Here is a 23991-nt window from a genome sequence, read left to right on the forward strand (position 1 = left end):
CAGTTAGCCTGGGAGCAGGGAACAAGATTAACCTGAGTTATCTGTGCTCCACAGGAAGGAGATATCTGCCAGAGGATCTAGGCAGTGACTATCTCCCAAATTAACAAGTACATGTCAACACACCATCAGCATGCACTGGGACCCCTGTGAGGGCAGACCGGGAGTGGTCTTTGAATAGCTCCTTTAAAACCTCCCAGTTCCTCCTGATGGGCAGAATCACAGCCTGATGGGACAGGAGTCCTCTATGCTTCTCCTTTGTTAGCAAAGCAATAAAAGTTCTTTTACCTTTTTCTCGAAACTGTCCTCACTTTTGAATTGGCATCAGGGACAAGGGTCAAACTTTCGGTTACACTTCCACTTCTTCCATTTAAAAATATTTTATTTTTAATTTAAAAAAAAATTAAAATTGTGTGGACACAAGACCTGTTTATTCTTATTTATTTTTATGTGGTGCTGAGGATTGACCCCAGTGCCTCACACATGCTAGGCAAGCCCTCTACCACTGCTCTACAACCCCAGCCCTATTTTTACTTTTTTTTTAAAGGAATACATATTCATTATAAAACCTTAAACAAAAAGGCACACAGAATAAATAGTAGGAAGTTGTTTCCTTCTTCTCACTTCAAAACTCTTTCCTTAGCTCCCATTCTTCAAGAATAGCTAGGATAAACTGGCTAGGATGACCTTGCCAATCTTTTTCTACATGTACTAAAACTCACGAATATCTTTTATAAGAGTGGGACATTATATAGTTTTGTTATTGAAAGTTTGGTCCTTGTCCCTGATGCTGATCCAATAACAAGGATACAGTTTTGAGAAAAAGGAAAAAGGTTTATTGCTTTGTTAGCAAAGGAGAAACAGGGACTCCTGTCCCAGAGGCTGTAGTTCTCCCCATAAATGGGAACATAAGGCTTTTGAAGAAGCTCTTCAAAGGTGTGCCCTGACCTGGGGGGTCCCAGATGTGTCCTGATTGTATGTTGAAATTCACTTGTTAAGTTGGGAGATAGTTACATTCACTTCCTAGATCTTCTGGTGATGCGCCTTCCTGTGGTGGGTGTGTGCTCAAGGACAGATAACCTGAGGTAATCTTATTTTCTGCCCCCATGTTAGGGAGGAGAGAGGAAAAAGAAAAACATGTCCCTTTTAAAATAAGCAGCGGAGTTATATTCAAAAGGTGAACTGGACTACGATTACATTTAATTTTGTTACCAAAAATTTCTTGTGAGACTAGGGCAAAGGACAGACAGCAGATTATCAAAGAAAAGGAAATGAGTAGATAGCACTTCCCCATCAACCAGTTGCTAAAACCGCCAGGGGAGGGGAAGGATCACACTTTCCAACACAAGCAACCACCCCCTGGATGGTTCTTTTCCTGCCTTTTGGTCACTTGGGCATGAAAAGAAAGAAAAACCTAAAATCTATGAGGCAAGACACCCCCACTCCCAGGGGAACCAGTTCTGGGTCCAGGCTCCTCTCTGGAGGACTGACACACACACACACACACTCTCCTCACTCCTATCCCTTAAATAAAATTTACTTTCTACATTTGCCTCATCATTTCTTGAAGTGTTTAATCTTCAACAACGGGGGAGTGAAGATTCGATCCTGATCTTTCAAGACGGGTATCATTTTTCCCCAATGCCAATAACAAGGACATGGTTTTGAGGAAAAGGAAAAAGAAGGTTTATTGTTTTGCTAGCAAAGGATAAGCACAGGGGACTCCTGGCCCAGAGGCTGATTCTCCTTTGTTAGTAAAGCAATAAACCTTCTTTTTCCTTTTTCTCAAAACCGTGTCATTATTGTGTCTGGTCTATTTTAAAGGTTCCCATTTGTTGGCCATGGTTTGGGGGCTCCTGTCTGTCTCTGTGGTTTTTTTTTTTTTTTTTTTTTGGTACCTGTTTCTGGCCCTTTAAGAGATGGGCAATACTGTGTTGATTCTATAGATTGTTTCTTGGGAAAAATCTTGGCCAAATGGGCCACCTATAAGAAAAAGATGATGTTTTACTCTAACAATTTGGTCTTCGAATGGTTTTCTGAATTATTGTACAATTGGAATTGGTCAGATTAAAAAAAAAGGTGAAAGAAAATCTGTATGTACAGACATGTAAGTAACTGCACAATAAGGAGTCTGAGCAGTCAAAAACTAAGCTGAGGGTACAAAAAGGCACTGCCTCTGAAGCAGAAGGATAACAGGACACCAGAAGAAAGGCTTTTTTTTTTTTTTTTTTTTTTGCGGTACTAGGGATTGAACCCAGGGCCTTGTGCTTGCCAGGCAAGCACTCTACCAACTGAGCTATACCCCCAGCCCAGAAAGGCTTTTAAAAAAAAAAAAAAAAAAAAAAAAGGTTAATCCTTTCTACCCAGTGTTGACAGTCCAAGTACTGTATCTCAGTCTGGCCCTAGGCAGTTGCAAATCATCCTGCTGTGAGTCAGGGACACTATTCCTGGGCTAAAGGAAAAGAAAAGAATCCTAGGAAAGCTGTATGGTCTACAGAGAAACAGGCAAAGATCTGGCCTCTACTCTGCTTTCCAGCCACCCTTTGCCCATGGGAATAAAATCAGAGTTTGAGAACTGGGCTCAGTTCGCTGCTTCTGCTGACAAATGAAATCTATATGAGCTGTAAGCCTCACTGATTTCTTTCTGGGTTCTTGTCTCATGAGTTTAAAGAATGAAATCCATGGGTGGTGGCAGAGAGTAAAAGTGGAAGAAATAAAATTTATTTGAATGAGAGGAGAAAAGGTGGAACCCCAATGATGTAAGGGGGAAAACTGGAGAAAAGCTTTTCCACTTGAGTATACTAGTCTGGGGACTTACAGCTGTGGATAAAGGCATCAATCAGAGTCTGTGCTGAAGAGACATTAAAAAGCATTGGGGTTAACTGTCAGATCTGTGCTGTATAGGTGTTAGGAGGGTATCAAGGATGCTGACTTGGCCTATGACTTTCTAATTGGCTATGCACTTTTTAGTCCTTAAGTCTGAGTTTTTTTGGAACCTCTATTCAGGTCCACTGGCCCATCTGGCTACTTTGGGCCTAAGGAGTGGACAAAAATGCTTAACCTCACAGGGGGGCCTTTACATTTGAAAAAAATTAAAAACTTAATTGGGGCCCATTATCCTCACTGTCTAATGATTAAGGGGTTGGGGTGGAGCGATGAAAGCTTCAGGCCACAAAGAACATGGCAATGGGTTCCAGTAGTATTAAATTATAATCTGGGACAAAATATTCTCCCCTTTTAAGATGCAACAGGAAGCCCCATTTGACCAAGAGACACTTCTGAGTACCGCCCTGTCTATTGCCCACAGAATTAAAATACATGGCCTCCTGGAGTCCCTGTGTATGTAAGCGCCTATGTCTTGGCCCTGGTGATTTCTGCAGAGGTCCCTAACAGTCTCTATATGGTCAATGTGACCTTCACTGGACAGAGTGCCCTGGAGACAGATTTTATACGTGTGTGTGTGTGTGTACAATCAATCTATCAATCTATCTATCTTATTAGAGAGAAAGAATGTATGTGTCTCTGGGTGCAAGAGACAGTGGGGAACTTGCTTAAAGTTGATGGCATTATGATAAGGGAGACTGATCACACAACAATATCCTGTGCTCTAACCCCTTGAATGCAAATTGGAAGAAATAAAGATTAAGGCAGTTTTTTGTATATGCCAGACATCCCAATCCCTCTACAGGGATAAAATTTGTTATGTAAACTAAATGTACACATAACATACCCAAAAAACAACTTCATTTGCAAATGTCTCCCAGGAAAAGGAAACACAGCCTGCTCTGCAGATGTCTACTAAAAGTGAGTAAGGCCTTTTAGATCACAGGGCCCTAACAGAGGTGACCAATGTTGTCTTAACCAAGATTTTGTTTTAGGAAGAAATAACCTGCTTCTGGAGGTAAAAAATAACCCTTTAAGAGAGAGGCATTAATAGAGATTCATTCTCTTCTGGACAAAATGTTTAAAATATGAATTGAGTCAGCTCTGCCAGATACCCTACACTATACCTACTCTGCATCATACTGATGAGTACCAATTTGTGCAAGGCTTGAGAACTATAAATATTTGTTCAAAGTGTGCTATCCATCGCATTTAGGATTCTTCTTTGTCAGAGAAACAGATGACTTAAAATGTTGACCAGGTCTGATTTTTCATGAATAATCAAAATATGTGACTTTATAGTCAGAGTAAATTTATTTGCATATTTATTTATGTGGTTTTGCTTTATGTTGTACTGACATTTTTTTCTTTTTAATTTGTTCTTTTTAGATAAACATGACAGTAGAGTATTTTTTGACACATTATACATACATGGATTATAACTTTCCATTTTTGTGTTGTACATGTGGTCATGTATTCATACATGAACCAAGGAAAGTTATATCTGATTCACTCTACTGCCTTTCTTATTCCCACCCCCACCTTCCCTTCATTCCCCTTTATGTAATCCAATCAGCTTCTATTCTTCTCTCCCTGCCCCTTTATTGTATATTAGCATCTGCATTATCAGAGAGTACATTTTGGCCTTTAGTTTTTTGGAATTGGTTTAAGAGACAGCAAATTTAATTGGGGATTTATTTATGTCACTTAAAGTTCTGTAACTGGATAAAGTAAGTTGTTAACCACTAAAAAATATATGTACATATATATAAATATAAATGTTATGGGTTTATTTTACACTAGGGTGGAAATATAAATGTATTTTTAAAAGAAATGAGAGCCTGATCTAGTTAAAGGTTAACATAGTGAAACGTGAAGACATTTTGCCACTTTCCCACAAAAAGGGGTCAAGAGCTATCTTAGCTTGTTTGATTCATGTCTCAGATGTAAAGTTTGTGTTAACTGACATTCATTTAGGCTCAGGAAACAATATATGAGAACTCTGTAAAATGATATTTAAGAAAGAGGCAAAGAAAACACTTAAGATTTCTCAAGAGCCCCACCTCACCTGAGTTAAAACTGCCTCTCTTGTGGGATGGGGTTGCAGCTTAGTGGTATAGCGCTCGCCTAGCATGTGTGAGGCACTGGGTTCAAATTCCAGTACCACATATAAATAAAACACAAAGGTCCACTGACAACTAAAAAAAAAAAAAAACACAAAAGACTGCCTCTCACCTTACTCCATGTTAGGATGGTTCCAAAGCAGACAGGACTTAAGCTCATTTAAAATTATGTTCAAAGGATAAATTTTCCTTGTAAAGATTATTGTGATCTTAAAATAAACAGGGGATACAACATATAACCAAGTAAGTTTGGGATTATGAAAATTATGTTTTTTGGATCATAGTTATTATACAAAATGATTATGTTTTTGTTATTGTTAATTTCATTTTATATTTTCCTTATAAACTTTATAACTATTGCCTGTTAGTGTTTTGCAGAGATATTCCTTCTAAAAGAACAACATGAATTAATGTGAGATAATAAGCATCACCTTCAGGACAGACAGGCTAACTTTCAGGACTAATACTGACCCCACTAAATGGAAGGGGTAACAATTATAGATATTGAAGTTATTACCCATTATTCCCAGTTTAAGACTGGTGAAACTGACCTGCTGGATGTTTAAAACCAAAAACTTGGAGACTACAGTCAAGGAAGTAAAAGGGCCAAGAAGAAAAGTAGTCCATATTTGGCCCTTGCCCTCTAGCATCAGCCAGGATCCAGGGAACTATGGGACTCTTCTCTGGGACCTGCAACTCTCGTGTATCACCTGTAGTCAGCAAGACCCTGACCCATTCGAGCAAATGGCACAACTGGTAGAGGAAGACAAAAGAAGAGGCTTCCCACACATTCCCAAGAGTGCTGGGAATTGAACCCAGGGCCTTATGCTTCTGAGGCAAGCACCCTACCAACTGAGCTATATCCCCAGCCCTCAGTTGACTCTTAACAGTAGATTAAGAACAAGGTTGGTTTTGAACAACTTGGTCTTAAACACCTGGCAGGAGAGTATAGCCAAAGCACAGATATACCTGGACATTGAGAAGGAAAGTCAGTGGTTTTTAAATGTAACTTAATATGTGCAATTGTGTCAGCTCTACCAAAACTAAGTAAAGCTGAGGACTATGAAGGAAGGGTTCTTGTGTGGGAGTGCCTTGTCTCCCATCCAAGTACTAAGCAGGCCCGACCCTGCTTAGCTTCCGAGATCAGACGAGATCGGGCGCGTTCAGGGTGGTATGGCCGTAGACTATCACAAAGAACTCTAGAGATATAGGTCTGTCCTGAGTCAATCTGAGCTTGACCTCAGACCTATAAATCTTGCTAACCTCCTAGAGAGGTAAATTCAATCTTTTTTTCACTGATATAATTATGAGTTATGGTCTTCATGGTTTTCAGAGACTGGCTGAAATACTAACTGCTTTTGTGCTAGCTGTTTACAAAAAAGTAATGCTTTGCTATCTTGTTTATTGTTGTCTGATCAGGATCCCTGCCCTATATATGCCTTGTCCAATTACCCACCAACTGCCAACCTGGACCTCTCCTGAATACCCTTACCTGTTCAGGCCCCACCTGACAAAAAACTGGGACTTTAGGTCACTTCCCCCCAACTTCGCCCTCTCTCAGCAGGAAGCAGCTTAGAGATGTCTTGCCCATTTTTGCACAGAAATGGAATGTAGAAATTGACAGTGGGGAAATGTAATAGTGGTCCATTTCACCTTTTGAATACAGCCCTTGCTGCTTATTTTAAAAGAGACATGTTTTTCTTTTTCCTTTTCTCCCTCTTCTCCTCCCTAACATGGGGGCAGAAAACAAGATTACCTCAAGTTATCTGTCCTTGAGCACACACCCACCACAGGAAGGAGCATCACCAGAAGATCTAGGAAGTGACTATAACTATCTCCCAAGTTAACAAGTGAATTTCAACATACCATCAGGACACATCTGGGACCCCCCAGGTCAGGGCACACCTTTGAAGAGCTTCTTTAAAAGCCCTCTTTTCTGAGGTTGGGGTTGTAGCTCAGTAGTGACGCACTTGCCTAGCATGTGTGAGTTACTAGGTTTGATCCCCAGCACCATATAAAAATAAATAAATAGGGCTGGGGTTGTGGTTCAGTGGTAGAGCACTTGCCTAGCACATGGGAGGCACTGGGTTCAACCCTCAGCACCACGTTAAATAAATAAATAAATAAGTTGTGTTGTGTTCATCTACCAAAAAAAAAAAAAAAAAAAAATCCCCTTTATGGAAAGACCCATAGCCTCTAGAACAGGAATTCCCTGTGTTTCTCCTTTGCTAGCAAAGCAATAAACCTTCTTTTTCCTTTTTCTCAAAACCATGTCCTCATTATTGGATCAGCACTGGGGACAAGGACTGAGTGTTCAGTAACAGTGCCACAAGTTTTTGCACAATATGGGCAAAATGAACCAAAGACCATTTCAGTACAAAGAGACATGCTTCATTCTTTCTAACTACTGTACATTGTTTTGTTTAAGAAAAACACCTGCCCCAGTTGGAGTGGAGCTGCTACTGAGATATAATCAATTATTGCTATGAGGAAAATTTTGTAGGTTTTACTGCTACTTCACACAGTTCCTTTCCTATGGTGTCATCTTATTGTATTTATTATTAATAATTTTGCAGTGACCTAAGGAATCAAAATCTCCAGCAAGGTGGGGAGAGCAACCCGTATTATTTTTTATTAGGGCTTTACAGGTATACATGGTAGGTGGGTTCATCCCAACAAACTCATACGTGCATGGAATTCAATTTCCATTCATGGTCCCCCTTTTCCCTCCTACCCTCCCCTTCTTCTCTCCCATTCTCCTTCCTCTACTAGATTTCCTTTCTTACTGCTTCATTCTAAACCAGGGTGACAGATGAAAATTACAATACCCAATACATACTATTACCAAAGTATCCCTTTTTCTTTTTTCTCTTTATTCTTTTGGTTTTTAAATTTTTTGTGTTGCTGGGGTTGGAACCCAGGGACTGATGTATACCAGGCAAGCACTGTACCATGGAGTTACATCCCCAACCCCTACACCAAAACTTGTGGTCTCAACAGTTAAGAAGGATGACTGATCACTCACTAGGTGCCACACACTTTCCTCTTAAGTGCTTTATCAATTTTTATTACCTCACTGTTCCTCTCAATGAGAACATACTATCATTTTCCTTACTTTACAGATAATAAACATGGGAACCAGAAAGGGTAAATCACTTGTCCAAAGTCATACAGGTAAGAAAGTGCTTAAGTCAGGGACTTTAGATCCAAAGTCCATATGCTTAACTACTACAGCATACTCAAGCATGATAGGTAGTAGTTTTAGTTAGCTATTTTGCTGCTGTCACTAAATGATCTGACCAGCACAATTATAGAAGAGGAAAGGTTTATTTGAGGGCTCACAGTTTCAGAGGTTCTACTAGACAGAAGGCCGGCTCCATTCCTCACGGCTGGAGGTGAGGCAGAACACTATGGTGGAAGAGTGTGGTTGAGGAAGCAGCTTGCATTATCACGAAGGTAAGAGAGAAAGAGCGTCTCCACTCTCCAGATACAAAATATATACCTCAAAACCACGCCTAATTCCAGTCTCCTCCGGCCGCACCCTACCATTTCAATTAATTCCATCAGGGATTAATCTATGAATTGGATTAAGACTCTTACAACCCAATCATTTCTCCTCTGAACCTCCCTTCATTGTCTCACATGTAAGCTTTTGGGGGGTCACCTCACATCCAAACCATAGTGGTAGTCTAACATAATAACTGCATTCCTTTGAAAATCCACTATCAAATTCTGAGTTAAAAAAGAACTGCTTGGGGCTGGGGATGTAGCTCAGTGGTAGAACACTTGCCTAGCCACTATGCATAAGATCCAAGTTCATTTGCCACTGAAGCTATAAAATTTTAGAAATACTATAAAAACTTTTTCCTACATGAAGTTCAATATTAAAATTGTTTTCTATTGCTTTAAGTGTACATCCATAAAACCTAATCCATCACCAAGCAAATCCAAAATCCTGCATTTCCATGCATTTTGCTTTTGCTCAAGTTAATTACTACCAGCAACAGAGCAGAGTTCATAAACATTCCTATCATCTTCAAAGTTACAACACATAGCTGGGCACAGGGGTGCATGCCTATAATCCCAGTAGCTCAAGAGGTTGAGGCAGGAGGATTGTGAGTTCAAAGTCACTCTCAGCAACTTATCAAGGTACTTAGCAATTTAGTCTGTCTCTAAATAAAATATTCAAAAAGGGCTGGGGATGTGGCTCAGTGGTTAATCACCCTGGGTTCAATCCCCAGTACAAAAAAAAAAAAAAAAAAAGATTTACAATACACAAAACCCAAAGCCTCCCAGACAAGCTATGTAGTCAGGGTGACTTCAAAGTACATCATAACTAATGGTGATGTGTATCAGACACAAAGACTTCCTTAATTAATCAAAAGCATTACACACAATCTTCTAATTAAGAAAATTCTGCTACAGGAGAAAATGCCTGAACATTACTTGCTGGGGCCAACTGTATCTTCCAGGATTCAATATTCATTGTTATGTCACACCTCCACCTTTTATTGCTTACTGCGCAGCTTTCTGAGGACCACAGCCAGAAGCAAAAGAATAATGCCTAGAGTAGGGAGGGTCAGGGGGAGTCATCACTTTAAAAATTAAGTAATATATGTAACCTAAAACCCTGTTCTCAAATCTTAAAGTGACTAAAAATTATTCAGGGGCCTCATCAAAATACAGATTTTGACTCAGTAGATCTCCTGCAGCCTGAAATTCTGCAGTCTTAAAAAGTTCCCTAGTGATGCCAATGGCTGGAGGACTAAGCATGCAGGCGCTGCATCCAAGGCAGAGGCCAATCATTCTGCTGGAACCCTGGAGAGGCTCTGGGTTCAGGGAAAACTCATGGGAGAGGTGGCAGTAAGAATTAGAGCTGAATCCAGGGGACTAATGAAAGACTTAACAGGTGTACCAGCCAGGGTCTCCCTAACCTCCCCACCATGGATCCTGACTCCTTTCTAGTATGGGGAGGGGGAGGTTCTAAAGAAGTTTCCTTTAGAGAGTTGGGGTTATGGGTGATGAAAACTAAAGTGAGAGATGGCTACTATTCAGTCATTCCACTTTATGGCTTGCCACGCACATATATGACTTGGATTAAAACAAAATTGAAAAAGGCAATAAAATTTAATGTTTTTGTCTAAAAAATTCATCCTACAGATTTTAAGGCAGTGAGGAAGAAACAGATTGTGTCTCCTAACAGTTAATAAAAAAAGGTGTTTCAATCACTTGTCCTCATCTAAAATAAAGCTTAAAATTAACTTGTAGCCACAGAAGCATAATTTTTCATTTTGGCCATGTCCTATAAATACTTCTCCAGGTTCTAATATGTTGTTTTGGGAACACAAGCCATTTATCACACAAATGAGATCTAGATAAGCACTTATCACCGGACTAGAACGAAGCATATCACCTGCACTCTGCATCTCGGCCATAGGATGCTGGAGTTAACGCAACACCTTTACTGCCTTGCCTGCCTCGGGGCTGTACATTATCTCATCTTTTCAGAACACAGGGAATGGGTGACGAGGCTAGAAAATCAAGGCCAATACCTTTTCAGTTCTGAATTGGCTCCTGGTTTCCTGGTAGTCTTAATCAAATCCAAATCCAGATTTACGGCTATTTGCTAATTTGATGTATTTGGGTATGTTTTACATATTTGAAGTCTCAGTAATATGTAGGTGAACTTTACATGAAAACAAGTCTTTATTCCATTTGTAAAATATTTTTAAAGAAATAAGAAGCCACTTGGGAAGATTTTCTTGTGAATACTAAGACAAATGATACTAAAAAAGTATGTATGAGCATTCAAAACAAAGAATTTACAACACAATTTCTCACAAACCTATGAATTTGTACAACACAGAGCAATTAGTTTGGATTTTCTAATTTTGTCTTTCAAAAAACTAGTAAATGGTTATGTTTTTAATTCTTAAAGATAGGACATTGTCTAAAAATAAGCAAGACTACAATTTTAACATAAGCAAGCTTATTATATGTAGCTGAGTAGAAAGTATTTCAAATAAATTATATAGAATGAGTTGCCTGTAGCTTCTTGCACTTTAAATTTCTGGTTAAAAGACTTGGCCTTCATTTATCATGGTGGCTTAATTGTTCATCTAACCACTGTTAGTCATATATCATCCTAGAAACAGTCCTAATGAATGTGTTATCTAAAGGCAACCAATTTAATCTTACAAAGTCATGGCACAGTTTGATTAACAACATCTCAGTTCAGGAAATATCTGAAACACAGGCTTGCTTTTTATTAAATTGGGAATGTTTTCAGAGGGCCAGAGTTGGATGTCTCTCTCCCATTGGAGTGTGGGTAGAATGAGGACAGAAACCATATTTTTTGCCTTGTTCGTGGCTACATCTGCAGTACCCAGGCTTTGTAGGCTTCCAATAGATATTTGTTGAATGAGTGGGTGAATTAATGGACATGGCATTCCTTAGAACTCTCCTATATGTGGAAGACTTCACATTTGACTTCACTGTGGATCTTTGTGCTCTGAAGACCTTTTGGTGTTACCTAAAACAAGGCTGTGCCTTTTAGACAGGGAATGTGTGGATGGCAACAGAAATCCCCAGAAGTCAGCTCCTGACTCCTGAAACATCTGTCTCCTCTCCAAGGTCTTCATTGATGACTCACATGCACACTTACTGCCATCTCTCACACGGATTACTGTAAAGCCCTATAAATCAGCTCTTATGTCCCAGCCTCTACTTCCCCATCACCTTCAATATGATCGTCTAAGATAATGAACTGACTATTCGTTTGCTTCCCAGGTAGGACATTTATGACACCACAAGCTTAGTCTTTCACAGGGGGCTCCAGCCCATCCTTCCAGCTGCCAACTACCCTTGCACCCTTGAAGTCTACTCTCAAGCCACACTCAACCCCTTACTTCTCTAATCATTCTGCACGTGTTCATCCCTAATGTCTTTGTGTCTACCTGAAACACCCCTCCATGTGTTCTCAAAGGCTGAATTAACTGCTCCTTAAATATGTTCCATCACATTTTGTACACCTCTTTCTTTTTTTGTGTGTGGGGGAGTATTGGGGGTTGAACTCAGGTGCACTTGACCACTGAGCTACATCTCCAGCCCAATTTTGTATTTATTTAGAGACAGGGGGTCTCACTGAGTTGCTTAGTGCCTCACTTTTGCTGAGACTGGCTTTGAACTCAAGATCCTCCTGCCTCAGCCTCCCGAGTCTCTGGGATTACAGGCTTGCGCCACTGCACCCAGCTTATACACCTCTTTCTATACAGCTGGAGTTGAAGTTGTTGGTTTTGTGTCTCCTTCTCTAAACAATGGTATCCAAGAAGCAAGGAATTTGACATTCCTCTTTGTATTTTCACCAGTCCAGCATAGTGCTTTGTCAAAGAGTTGATCCTAAAAAAAAAGGGTGTGGTAAGCTGAAGTGCAAATGACTTGTCCAGATGTGAGTGGAAAAAACACTAAGACATATGTCTACCTGCCCTGATACAGTCAAGCCTTCTATGAAACCCTGGGTCCTTTTAAAAATGATTCTCAGAAAAACAAATTATTTCTTTAGAATATAATCTAGCTAAACTTTGCATAAGTGATAAACATGAACTGAAAATAGAAGGGGGAGGGGGAAAAACCATTTAGGCTATTCCTATAATAAGCCAAGCATAGACAGGGACTACGGTACAAGCAGCAACCCCATCCCTCTTAATTAACAAGATCAGCTTCCTCCCTACTGCAACTCCAACTGAATCATCTTGTTTCTCTGTGGTTCATTTCCTATCAGCAAAATAAAGTGAAAAAACCTCCTCCTTTTTGGAACTTAGGCAATGCTGATATTGGAAATAAAAGTGCTATATGAACAATACAGGAGATTTTTCCTTTGTGTTTTTTATATTTTCTAGCATAAGAGCTTTAAAAAACACCCCATGGAAATATCCCATCCTAATCATAAGGAAAAAAACTGATGAAATTAATAATAACTCACAAATTCTTTGTGCATAAACAAGTACATTGGAAGATAATGGTAAAACTTCACGTTCTTTTTTAAAAAAAAACAAGCAAAAACAACTTTATATATTCAATAACAACAATGTTATAATGCCCTCATGAATATCCCACAACCAGCTGGGTGTGGTGGTGCAGTCCTGTGATCCCAGAGAATCCAGAGGGTGAGGTAGGATTGCAAATTCAAGATCAGCCTGGGTAATTTAGTGAGATCTTGTCTCAAAAAACAGAAAAGGCTGGGGATGTAGCTCACTGGTAGAGCACCTTTGGGTTTAATCCCTAGTACTGCAATTAAATAAATATTTCACAGTGAATTATTTGTGCTCCATGATCTATATTTTTAAAGTAATCACACTTCAAACCACACAAAAAGGCATACAGAATAATACTAGTTAAAATATGTTTACCATGAACCAGTGGGCTTTGTATAAGTTAATTCATTTGGTCTATATATTGGCCTGTTAGAAAGTTATTATCTTCATTTTACAGATGAGAAAGCTAAGCACTTGCCAAAATCACCCAAAAATGGGCAGAGCTGGGATCTGAACCCAGTCTGTAGTATGGTTGGAGTTCCAGCTAAAACACTGGGCTTATGCTGCCTCTTGTTAACATAAATTCATGTTCCTGCATTTCAGATTTAATAAATAACATTTTGTCACCTATGTTACATGTTTTTTTAAAAGAAAATGTTATAAGATACAGTTCAAGTTTCTTGTGTAGTCATTCCCATTCCTCCTCCTCCCTAAAGGCAACCACTATCACATATCTGGGGTGTCTCCTTTCACTGTTTCTTAGGTGTGTGCATGCATGTTTGTAACAACCATCATCATGTTCATGCTTTTTTAAAAAGGTAAATATTCTAGCAATGTATTAATATATAATAATAGTCTGCATTTTGTTTTCCAGATTTCTCCATGTCGTTCAATACAGATCTGGCTGATTTCACCTAGTCCACTGACAAATATATCACAATTTATTTATCTATCTGTTGACAGATATTGAAGTAAACTGCCTACTCTCTCCCTTGTTATCACAAAGATGTTGCAACACATACCTCTGTAAAATATCCGTTATATATCTATGAAGAAGTCTAAGGCAGGGCTGGGATTGTAACTCAGATGTACAGCGCTAACCAAGCACGTGAGGCACTGGGTTTGATCCTCAGCACCACATAAAAATAAACAAATAAAGGTAATGCATCCATCTACAACTAAAACACACCTTTTTTTAGGAAAAAAAAAGTCTAAGGCAGACACTTAAAAATTGAATTCCTAAGTTGTATGATATACATACCCTTATTAGATACTATAGACTGCTGTCTAAAGGAGTTGTGCCAATTTATATTCCCACCAGAATGTCCCCATTTTCCCACTCCTTGGACAATACTTGGGAAAGTTAAAATAGCCTTTCTGATATGAATAGAACCGTATCTTGTTGTTTTAATTTGCATTTTTCTGAGTCTGATGAAGCTGCATTTGCCTGGCAAAGCCTATGGTCACAAGACTTGGTGACATACAAACTCGGAAAGCAAGTTTCTGGCCCTTCCTATGGCACAAAGGAAGGAATTCTTTCAGGAAATGTTCAAAGTTACTTGGCCCCCAGATGGCAGGACAAGGTGGCTTATAATGTGGATCCTGCATTCCCTAGATCACTGCTTCTCAAGCTTTAATGTGCCTGCAAGTCTACTGGAGTCCTTGTTAAATGCAGATTATGATTCTGCAGGCCTGGGATGAGGCCTGAGATCCTGCATTTCCAATAAGATGATGTTGATGATATTTGTCCATGAACCATGTTTTAGCAGATAAATGGGCTTAAAATCAGAATCTACCAAAGTATTGAGAACAATTTAATAATAAGAACAATGATGATAATGAAAATAAAATATTAACATGGGTGGAAATTATCCACGAATGTTTTACACGTCAGGACTTCTCTTTAGTTCTTCACCTACTTGTATTTTTGTATTTGGTCCTCACAATAACCCTGTAAGAGAGACATTATCATTACTTTATAAAGGTGGAAAATGAGTCTCAGGTTACAAGGTCAGCAGGAGATGGAGCTGGGGAGCATCAGTGCAGATATACCTGATTCTAAACTCTAGTAGCCAGGCTCTACTCTCAATGCCCACAATTGCTCGTCACACAGTTCTCATACAAGCATAACTTTGTGGTAAGAAGGAAAATGCTGGCCAAGAAAAAAAAAAAAAAAAAAAAAAAACCACCTAAACTTTTACTTTCTCTTAACTTTCAAAATTTTCATCTTTTCTGTATTGCAAACTACAGTAAAAGTTATAACTAAGAAAGCAAATATTAGTCTTTTTCATTCTTAAATGAGGAAGCATACATTTCTTGTGAAATAAAGAAATACACAAATTAATGTGTGTATGCACACAGATGCATATACACACACAAAGAATCCACATTTATACATATTTGTAACCCTCATACTAGATCAGGGTTCTAGTGTATTCTGTCTTCAAATGATGTACACGACTCTTCCTATCAGTCCACATAAAAAAACCTAAATGCTCAAAACAAACTGCACATAAAAAGTAGTAAATATCACTGGTTTGTTGCCCCTCTCAAGAACAGAACTTAAAATAGAAACAAAACAAAAAATCAGAACTTAGAATGTTCATGGAAGAACACTCCCACACCCGCCACAACCCTTGCGCCCAACAATGTGGTTTTTGTAGGTTAGATCTCAATGCCATTGTCAGGGTGGAGAATTGATATCCCTACAACAGGTTCAGAGGTTAATTCAAATGCTGTGACACACATTCTGTTCACTGCTAGACTGGGCAGCTCAATGAATTTCACTCCATGTAGGAATCGGTGAATCAAACACAGTATCTAGGAAGCCAAAGTGGCACATAGTCAAGAGAGAAACTAGGTGTCTGAAGTTGACATGAACACTTCTTGAACATCTCCCCTTGGCCTACAAAACAATTAATTCTCTCCTTTTAGTCTAACTCGGGGCTTTTGCTTCTGACAAAAGAAACCATTACTTATTGTGTTAACACAAACCAAACAACTGGAAGTAATATATATCTTAACTGATTTTTAAAAGCTCACTGAACTTAATTTTACATTAGTAATTTTTTTTTTTTGTGGTGCTGGGGATTGAACCCATGGCCTTGTGCTTGCGAGGCAGACCCTCTACCAACTGAGCCATATCCCCAGCCCTACATTAGTAATTTTTAAAGAAATACATTAAATGATTTAGACTACATTCCTTCTCTCTGCATTATCTTATATAAAATAAAATCTAACAGTAAAAATTAACAAAAGATAAACAGATCAATAGTGACAAATCCAATTATAAACAAGAATGTGGTATATTAATAAATTCAGTGGAAAATGGGAACTATTCAATAAATAATGCTGAACTCTTACAAAAAGAACAACATGCAATTATACCCCAAAATATGTTCTAATTGTAAAGTTAAATGTCAAAAATGAAAGAAAGAGAAGGAAAGGAGGGGAAAACAGAATCATAAAAGAACCAAAAGAAAATATAGATAAATTTATTTTTTATGATGTAAGGATTTAATCCAGGGCCTCATGTGTGCTAGGTAAGTGTTGCCCACTCAGCTACCTCCCCAGCCCCTGGATGACTCTTTATGTTACCTTAAGGCAGGAAAAGGACTTCCTAAACAAAATAATGAAGGCAGACAAAAGATTATAACTAGACAGATGTTGAAAGATTAGTTTTCATAAAAATTAAGAAAATCCATACACCCAGAAATGCCACTGACAAAACTGAAAGCTAATGTATTTAATGTCAATATACATGACAGGCTACAAGTTACTATTTCTAATATACTCAGGTACCACTATCAACATTTTGGTCAATGACAGACTACACACAAGAGTAGTCTCACATGATTACAACGGAGTGAAAAATTCCTATCATCTACTTACTGCACAGTCATCACAAAGCACAAGGCATTACTCAAGTGCCTATGGTGATGCTGGCGTAAGCAATGCTAGCCCACTGCTCTTGGGCTACAGACCTGTACAACACACTACTATACTGAATATAATAGCATCTGTGTGCTCAAACAGAGTTAAACACAGTCACTGCATATTAACCATAAAGAATGGTCTATCTGTTCAGCATACCATTACATACAGTACATAATGCTGAAGATAATGAAAATCGCCTCAGGCAGGTCCCCCAGGAGGTTCCAAAAGAAGGCACTGTTGTCACAGGAGAGGACAGTTCTTCATGTGTTACTACCCTGAAGACCTTCCAATGAGGCAAGATATGGAAGACAGTGATAGTGATGATCCTGCCTCTGTGCAGGCTTAATTTTTAGCCAAAATAGTTGAGTGTTTAAAAATATATTCTGCCAGGCACAGGGGCGCACACCTGTAATCCCAGCAGCTTGGGAAGCTGAGGCAGTAGGATTGCGAGTTCAAAACTAACCTCAGCAAAAGTGAGGTGCTAAGCAACTCAGTGAGTCCCTGTCTCTAAATAAAATATGAAATAGGGCCTGAGATGTAACTCAGTGGTCAAGTGCCCCTGAGTTCAATCCTTGGTACCAAAAGAAAAAAAAAATGTGTGTGTATATTTAATAGAAGATAATTTATACAAGAAAATATTTAATAAGAAAATATCTTTGTACATTGGTACAAAGTATTTGCATTTTAGGCTAAGTATTACAAAAAAAATTAAAAAGTTTTAAAAATTTTATGAGCTAAAAAAATGTTACACCAAGCTTAGGTTAATTTATTAATGAAGGAAGATTTAAAAAATAAATTTAGTGTTGCCTAAAACATAGTATTTACAAAGTACAAACAGTACAGGATAATTCCCAGAACTTCATATCCACTTACCACTCACTGACTCTAATGGAGCAACTTCTAATTCTGCAAGATCCAGTCATGGTAAGTGCCTCATACAGATGTACCATTCTTTCTCTTTTATATTCTGTTTGTACTGTACCTTTTCTTTGTTGAACTATGTTTAAAGACACAAATATTTCCTACTGTGTTACAGTTGCCCACAGTATCCAATGTATAAGCATGCTGTACAGGTCTGTAGCCTAGAAGCAGCAGGCTGTACCACATAGCCTAGGTGTACAATATGCATTTCTCAGAATGTACCCTAAGCATTAAGTGACACATGATTGTATATGAAGAAAACATGAATCTATTAAGAGATAAGAAGTGTATATTTTCAGACTTAAAAATGGTCAATGGTCAATACTTCTTCTAACCACATATTTTTTTTGGGGGGGGTACTAGGAATTGAACCCAGGGGGCTTTTGGCACTGGGCTATAATCCCTAGTTCTTTTTTTACTTTTTGTTTTGAGACAGTGCCTTGATAAGTTGCTTAGGGCCACTGCTGAAACTGGCTTCAAACTTGTGATCCTCCTGCCTCAGTTTCCCCAGTAACAAGAATTACAGGTGTGTTCTACTGTGCCAGACGATACATGTCTTTTTTACACACTGTTTGCTAAACTTTGGATTGGGCAGTATGACAGAGATAAAGTGAAAAGTCATGATTTTATTCACACCTTTTTAACATCGTATAACTTTATAAACTTAGTTATAAACAGAAATAAGGATAATTTTTTCACTAGGGGAATGGAATTTTAGTGGCATGGGCACAATCAAGCAAAATGGATCAATTTCTCTTTATTCTGTCTCACTCAAGTCATTTGTCAAATTACTTATTTTAAAAATATCATTTAAAGCTGGGCGTGGTGGCACAAGTTTGTAATCCCAGTGGCTCAGGAGGCTGAGACAGGAGGATTCCAAGTTCAAAGCCAGCCTCATCAACAGTGTGGCACTAAGAAACTCAGTGAGATCCTGTCTCTACATAAAACATAAAAAAGGACTGGGGATGTGGCTCAGTGGTTGAGTGACCCTGAGTTTAATCCCTAGTACCTGCCCTCCTCCCTGACCAAAATCATTTAAAGATATGCAGTATTTATGCAATGATCTGATAAAGACTTAAAATTCTATACCACCCATTTTAAAAGAGCCTGATCAGCTTTCAACGAGCTCTTTCAGAACCTTTGTTTTTTTGCTTAGTTCCAAGTGCACTTTATACATTAACTGTGTGAGGATCACTCATCAAGTCAATAACATACATTTGGACATACCAATTTTTTAAAAAATCTACATGTATAATGGAGATTATAAGAATGCAAATGCAAATAAATAAATTAAGCTTTAGAACACAGACCCTAGGTTAGGCTCTAGGAAACCAAGAGAAGTTACACATTAAATATCTCTCAAAAAAAGAAAAACATCAATCAGGTTTTTATTTGTCTCATTGCTGTTTCCAATCCAAGTAGTATTTTCCTAAAGCTAATGATATGTTGGCAATATATCTTTTCATAGAACAAGGGATCAAAACATGAGAATGATTCCTTAAGAAATTCCCATTACCAGCTCCTCACACTGTTCCTGAGGGTTCAACTCCAAGGAAAACCAATCCTCTTTGTTAGAATAAAGTCATATCACAGTTTATGACTGCATGATATATACTATCCTTGATCATGTCTACTTTTTAAGTGATTATAAGAAGTCCAAAAAATTCTGTAAGAACATAATGTGCACAATAATACAAGAATTTTAAAATTACTTCTTTTACAAGTAATTATTATTAATGATTATACAGTAAGTGGTTTAGAGCTCAGTGTCATGCATTTGGCTTCATAGGGTAAGTAGTAGAAGAGTGTGTGATACAAGGAACAGTCTTATTGAACTGCTTGAGAAAACCACTTTTGTAAAATACATTTCTGAATTATATTCTCAAATATAAACTGAGAATGTAGAAAACTTTGCCAGGCTATCTCCAACTTAGTTTAAAAAAAAAAAAAAAAAAAAGGGAAGGGGGGTATTTGACAAATAAACAAACCAGATTCACAAAAGTACTACATGGATCAAGAGATTTCCTAGTGCAAAGATGTTACCAAGTCTAATAAAGACAATGTGTCTAGTGATACAAAGAATAGCCAATACACATCATTATTCAATAAAGTAAAATATTTTTAAAGAAAAAGACAACCCACAGAACAAAAGAAAATAGTTGCAAATCATGTATTTGATAAGGGACTTATATCCAGAACTTTTATCGCCCCATGTCTCGTGTGGATGAGGAAAAGGGTTCCTGCCAGAGAGATGTGCTGGCTGCGAACTAATTGCTCAGAAATTTATTTAATCAAAACAGTAGCCAGAATTATCTTTAGAATGGGGGCCTGATGGGTTGAACCATTTATAAGGGTCTGGTTCTAATAAAACGGAGGAGTCCACATTCTCTTTATAGCAGTACAGGTCAAAGGGGGACCAGCAGGAGCTGTTTCTGTGAGAAACAGGATGGGGTGGAGTTAAGCAAGTCATTCCGCTCTAGCGGGTCAATTGCACATCCAGGGCCTGCAAATTCTGGCTGGTGAACCAACTGCATGGAAACCACATACTCCAGGCAATCTCGAGTACTTTCTCATAACTGTCAATTCCTGAGACCCAGATTTCCATGTCTAATAGCTCAACCATACCTGGGTTTTTTTGCTGGCCATGGGCATCCCGCAAATTTTTAAAACTCACCTGTAAAAAGATGACCTAACTTAAAAATGGGCAAAAGATCTAAATAGACATTTCTCTAAAGAAGATCTATAAATGGCCAAGAAGCACACAAAAAAATGCTCAATAGGGTAACACAAAACAACCATAAAGATACACTATTTCATACACCCAACAGTATAGCTCTAATTTTTTTAAACATGGAAAATATTAAATGCCTTAGGATAATGTGGAGAAATAGTGACCTTTGAGGATTACTGGTGAGACTAAAATGGTGGAGCTACTTTGGAAAATAGTTTAGCAGTTCCTTAGTAAGTTAAAACAGAGTTACTACAGGACCCAGCAATTCTACTCCTAGGCAGTCTCCCAAACTGGATGAAAATACATACCCACAGAAAAATTTGTATATAAATGTTCATCATGGCAATATAATAGACAACAGACTGAAACAACCCGAATGTCCATCAGTAGATGAAAAAAAAAAAAAACATGGTGTGTTTGTACAATGAAATACTATCTGGTAACAAAAAGAAAAGAAATGCCACATCAGGGATTAAACTTGAAAATATTATGCTAAAAGCAAGAAGCAGTCACAAAAGGTTACATAATACAGGGTTCCATTTATTTATGAAATCTGCAGAGTAAGTAAATCCATTAGATAGAAAGCTGGCTGCCAGGAACTGGAGGAAGGGGGAACGAGTTACACTGATAAGCAAGGAGTTTCTTTCTGAGGTGATAAAAACGTTCTGAAATTAAATAATGGTGATGGCCATACTACTCTAAATATACCAAAACCCACTGAACTGTACACTTTTTAAAAAGTAATACTGGGAATTGAACCCAGGGGCATTCTAGTTAACACCTCAGCTTTTTTTTTTTAAATGTGAGATAGGGTCTTGCTAAAATGCCAAGGCTGGCTGTGAGCTGGATCCTCCTGCCTCAGTCTCCTGAGTTGCTGGGATTACAGGCATGTACCACTACTGCTGACTTGAACTGTACACTTTTCAAAGTCAATTTTATGGTGTGTAAATTATATCTCAATAAAGCTGTTATTTTAAAAAAAGAGAAAAATGAATAAACTGAAAAGTATAGCTTTTTAAAATCAAGATATGATTATTCTCAGTATATATTTTATTAATAATACCATGACTATGCTAGAAAAGTAACGAATGTAAAGTTCCTTTTGGGGAGTTTAATGTTGACACTAAAATTGGAGTAGTGTTTTTGTAAAAGCAACTTAATTCTAGGAAGTTTTGGGCCAAAGGCACTGGTGTCTCATACTTCTAAGAAGCTTTCCCCAAAATATATGACCATTTTGAGGATTAAAAGAAACCAAAATGACTACAGATCTCTGCTCTATATTCTTTGCATGTCTATTCATTCTCGTCTATGTTTTTATTTTATTTCTGGCCTATTAGATTTAAATCATGAACCTGAACCCCTTATATAATTATATAACTGTATTTATTGTTAAATAAATAACGAATGTTAGAACTAAAGAACATCAGAATCACAGGTGTAGCATTCCAATATTATTCCACTCTCCTCTGATTCATTACAGTTAGGCTCACATATTCCAAAAACATATTATCTGATTCTTTTAAATTTTGAGTTAAAAGATCAAATACTTCTTTTAGAAATGTCTGTCACTTAAAAAAAATATTTCAAGCTATCACATCCACTAAAATGATTACCAATGTGAAGCTGGTTCAGATGAAGCTGGTTCTAATGGTTGGATCTATTGTCATCATATACCTTACCACCATCATGTAGCCTTAAACAGCAACTAAATACCTTGATACTGAGAGGACAGCATTTAAAAAACTTTAAAAACAATTTTACAAAAAAATCCAGTTTTAAGGTCAGATTATCAATCTTAAATCTGGCCACATAGAATCAATAGCACATTCTCAAAGCTGTCCTCTCAGTCCTGAGGTATATTAATGGGATGAATGGCCTCAATTCAGATGAATTTCCTGCATATTATCACCTGGATGAATAATTTCAAGCTTTGTGAGAATGAAAAGGACTGAATCCTAGCAAACTGAAGCAACAATCTTGGAAGTGCTGACGGCGCAAAATTCTCTGATGCATATGGATGAGGGACTCACTGTCGCCTCACATCCCATACCTGGTATGCACTGCGCGGTGGCCTCAGTAGTTATAGTTGGAGCAACTGGAGGCTGCTGCTGACTGGAGCTCACTTCTGGCTCTGGGTTAACTGAAGGAGAGAGGGCCACCTCACAGGATGAGACCTGGCTGGGCAGATGGGACAGGAATTCTTCAGAAGCAACTTGCTCATCCTGTCCAGGCAGCTGCAGGGCAGACAAAGGGATACTGATCTGTTTGTTAGGATGGGATGTGCTCACAGGCATCTGCATGGCCACCTGCTGGTTGGTGCCATGGGTTCCAGTGGGTCCTCTGTTTGGTGAAGCCAGAGATACTCTAGCAGTCTTTGGGACGACTGGTCTGGAAATCACAGAAGGAGATGCAGACATACCATGTGGGTCTAGCTCTGTGTTGATGGCAGATGTTACATGGGAAATCAGCTTAGCAGACCCCACACAGGACGGACCAGCATGAGTCTGAGGCTTGGGTTTTGCCATCTGAGTCAAGGACAGGGCTGGTCCATCTACCCCTCCAGTCAGCTCTGCATTTGCCACAATGTAATAATCTTCTGGAATTTCTTGTTTGATTTTCTTGATGATGACATCATTGCTGCATTCATCAACCATCTGTGTCTGGGAACTTGTATGGAGGGAAGATGGAACTATTCCTGGCCGTTTGCGAGCAATGCTTTGAGGTCTTTGAGTCTGGGGTTCAAAGTCACTATCTTCATCTGTAACAGAAGACTCACAAACCATGTCAAACAGGGTGTTTTCATCCTCATACTCTTCAACAGCTTCATCCAGTTCAGAGGGTTCACTGCAATAAGAGAAGTCACAAGAGTCTCTGGTCCGGTTACAGTCTAGCTTTGCTTTTACTGGTCTCCCAGGGTACCTTTCAACAGGGCTAGTCTGTGTCTCAGAAGGCACCCCGATTATACTGGGACTATCAGAGTTAAAACTTCTGTTGTCCTGGAAACAGACCCTCTCTTGGGACCCAGCTCTACAAGTAGCTGTTAGTGGCCAATGATAAGCATGGCCAGCACTACAGCCCCACATTGCGGTCAGGTTCCCATGGGAACCTTCAGAAAGCAAATGTTTCAGGTTTGGAATGAGGCTGCAAATGGTCCCATGGCTGTGGGCCCAGCTGACCAATTTGGACAGATTTTCAGATGAGGTATGAAGACAATCCTCCATGTTACAGGATCAGAAGTGTCTTTCCTAAAGGAAATAATCAAAATAAGAAACCATTATTACCCAAGTCATACCCATATCTCAATTTCTTCCAACTATGATCATCTGTCATAAAAAAGAAATGCATTTTAGAGCTGGGCATGGTGCCA

At 38.6% G+C, this 23991-nt stretch overlaps 1 protein-coding gene and 1 non-coding gene across 6 annotated transcripts in view; both read right to left on the bottom strand.

The window, feature by feature from the left end:
• Kiaa1958 (KIAA1958 ortholog) overlaps positions 1–23991 on the bottom strand; it is a 140791-nt gene that overhangs the window by 53250 nt on the left and 63550 nt on the right. For all 5 annotated transcript variants that reach the window (XM_047524319.1, XM_047524321.1, XM_047524320.1 and 2 more), the window contains one exon: positions 22675–23869. In XM_047524319.1, the coding sequence (XP_047380275.1) occupies positions 22675–23845 (1171 nt within the window). In that variant the 5' untranslated portion in view covers positions 23846–23869. The remainder of the gene's footprint in view (positions 1–22674; positions 23870–23991) is intronic.
• On the bottom strand, positions 2231–2304 carry Trnaa-ggc (transfer RNA alanine (anticodon GGC)). The gene has a single exon. It is a non-coding gene; the product is annotated as a tRNA-Ala (tRNA).

Source organism: Sciurus carolinensis, chromosome 14 (genome assembly GCF_902686445.1).
Source record: "Sciurus carolinensis chromosome 14, mSciCar1.2, whole genome shotgun sequence".
Lineage (NCBI taxonomy): Eukaryota > Metazoa > Chordata > Mammalia > Rodentia > Sciuridae > Sciurus > Sciurus carolinensis.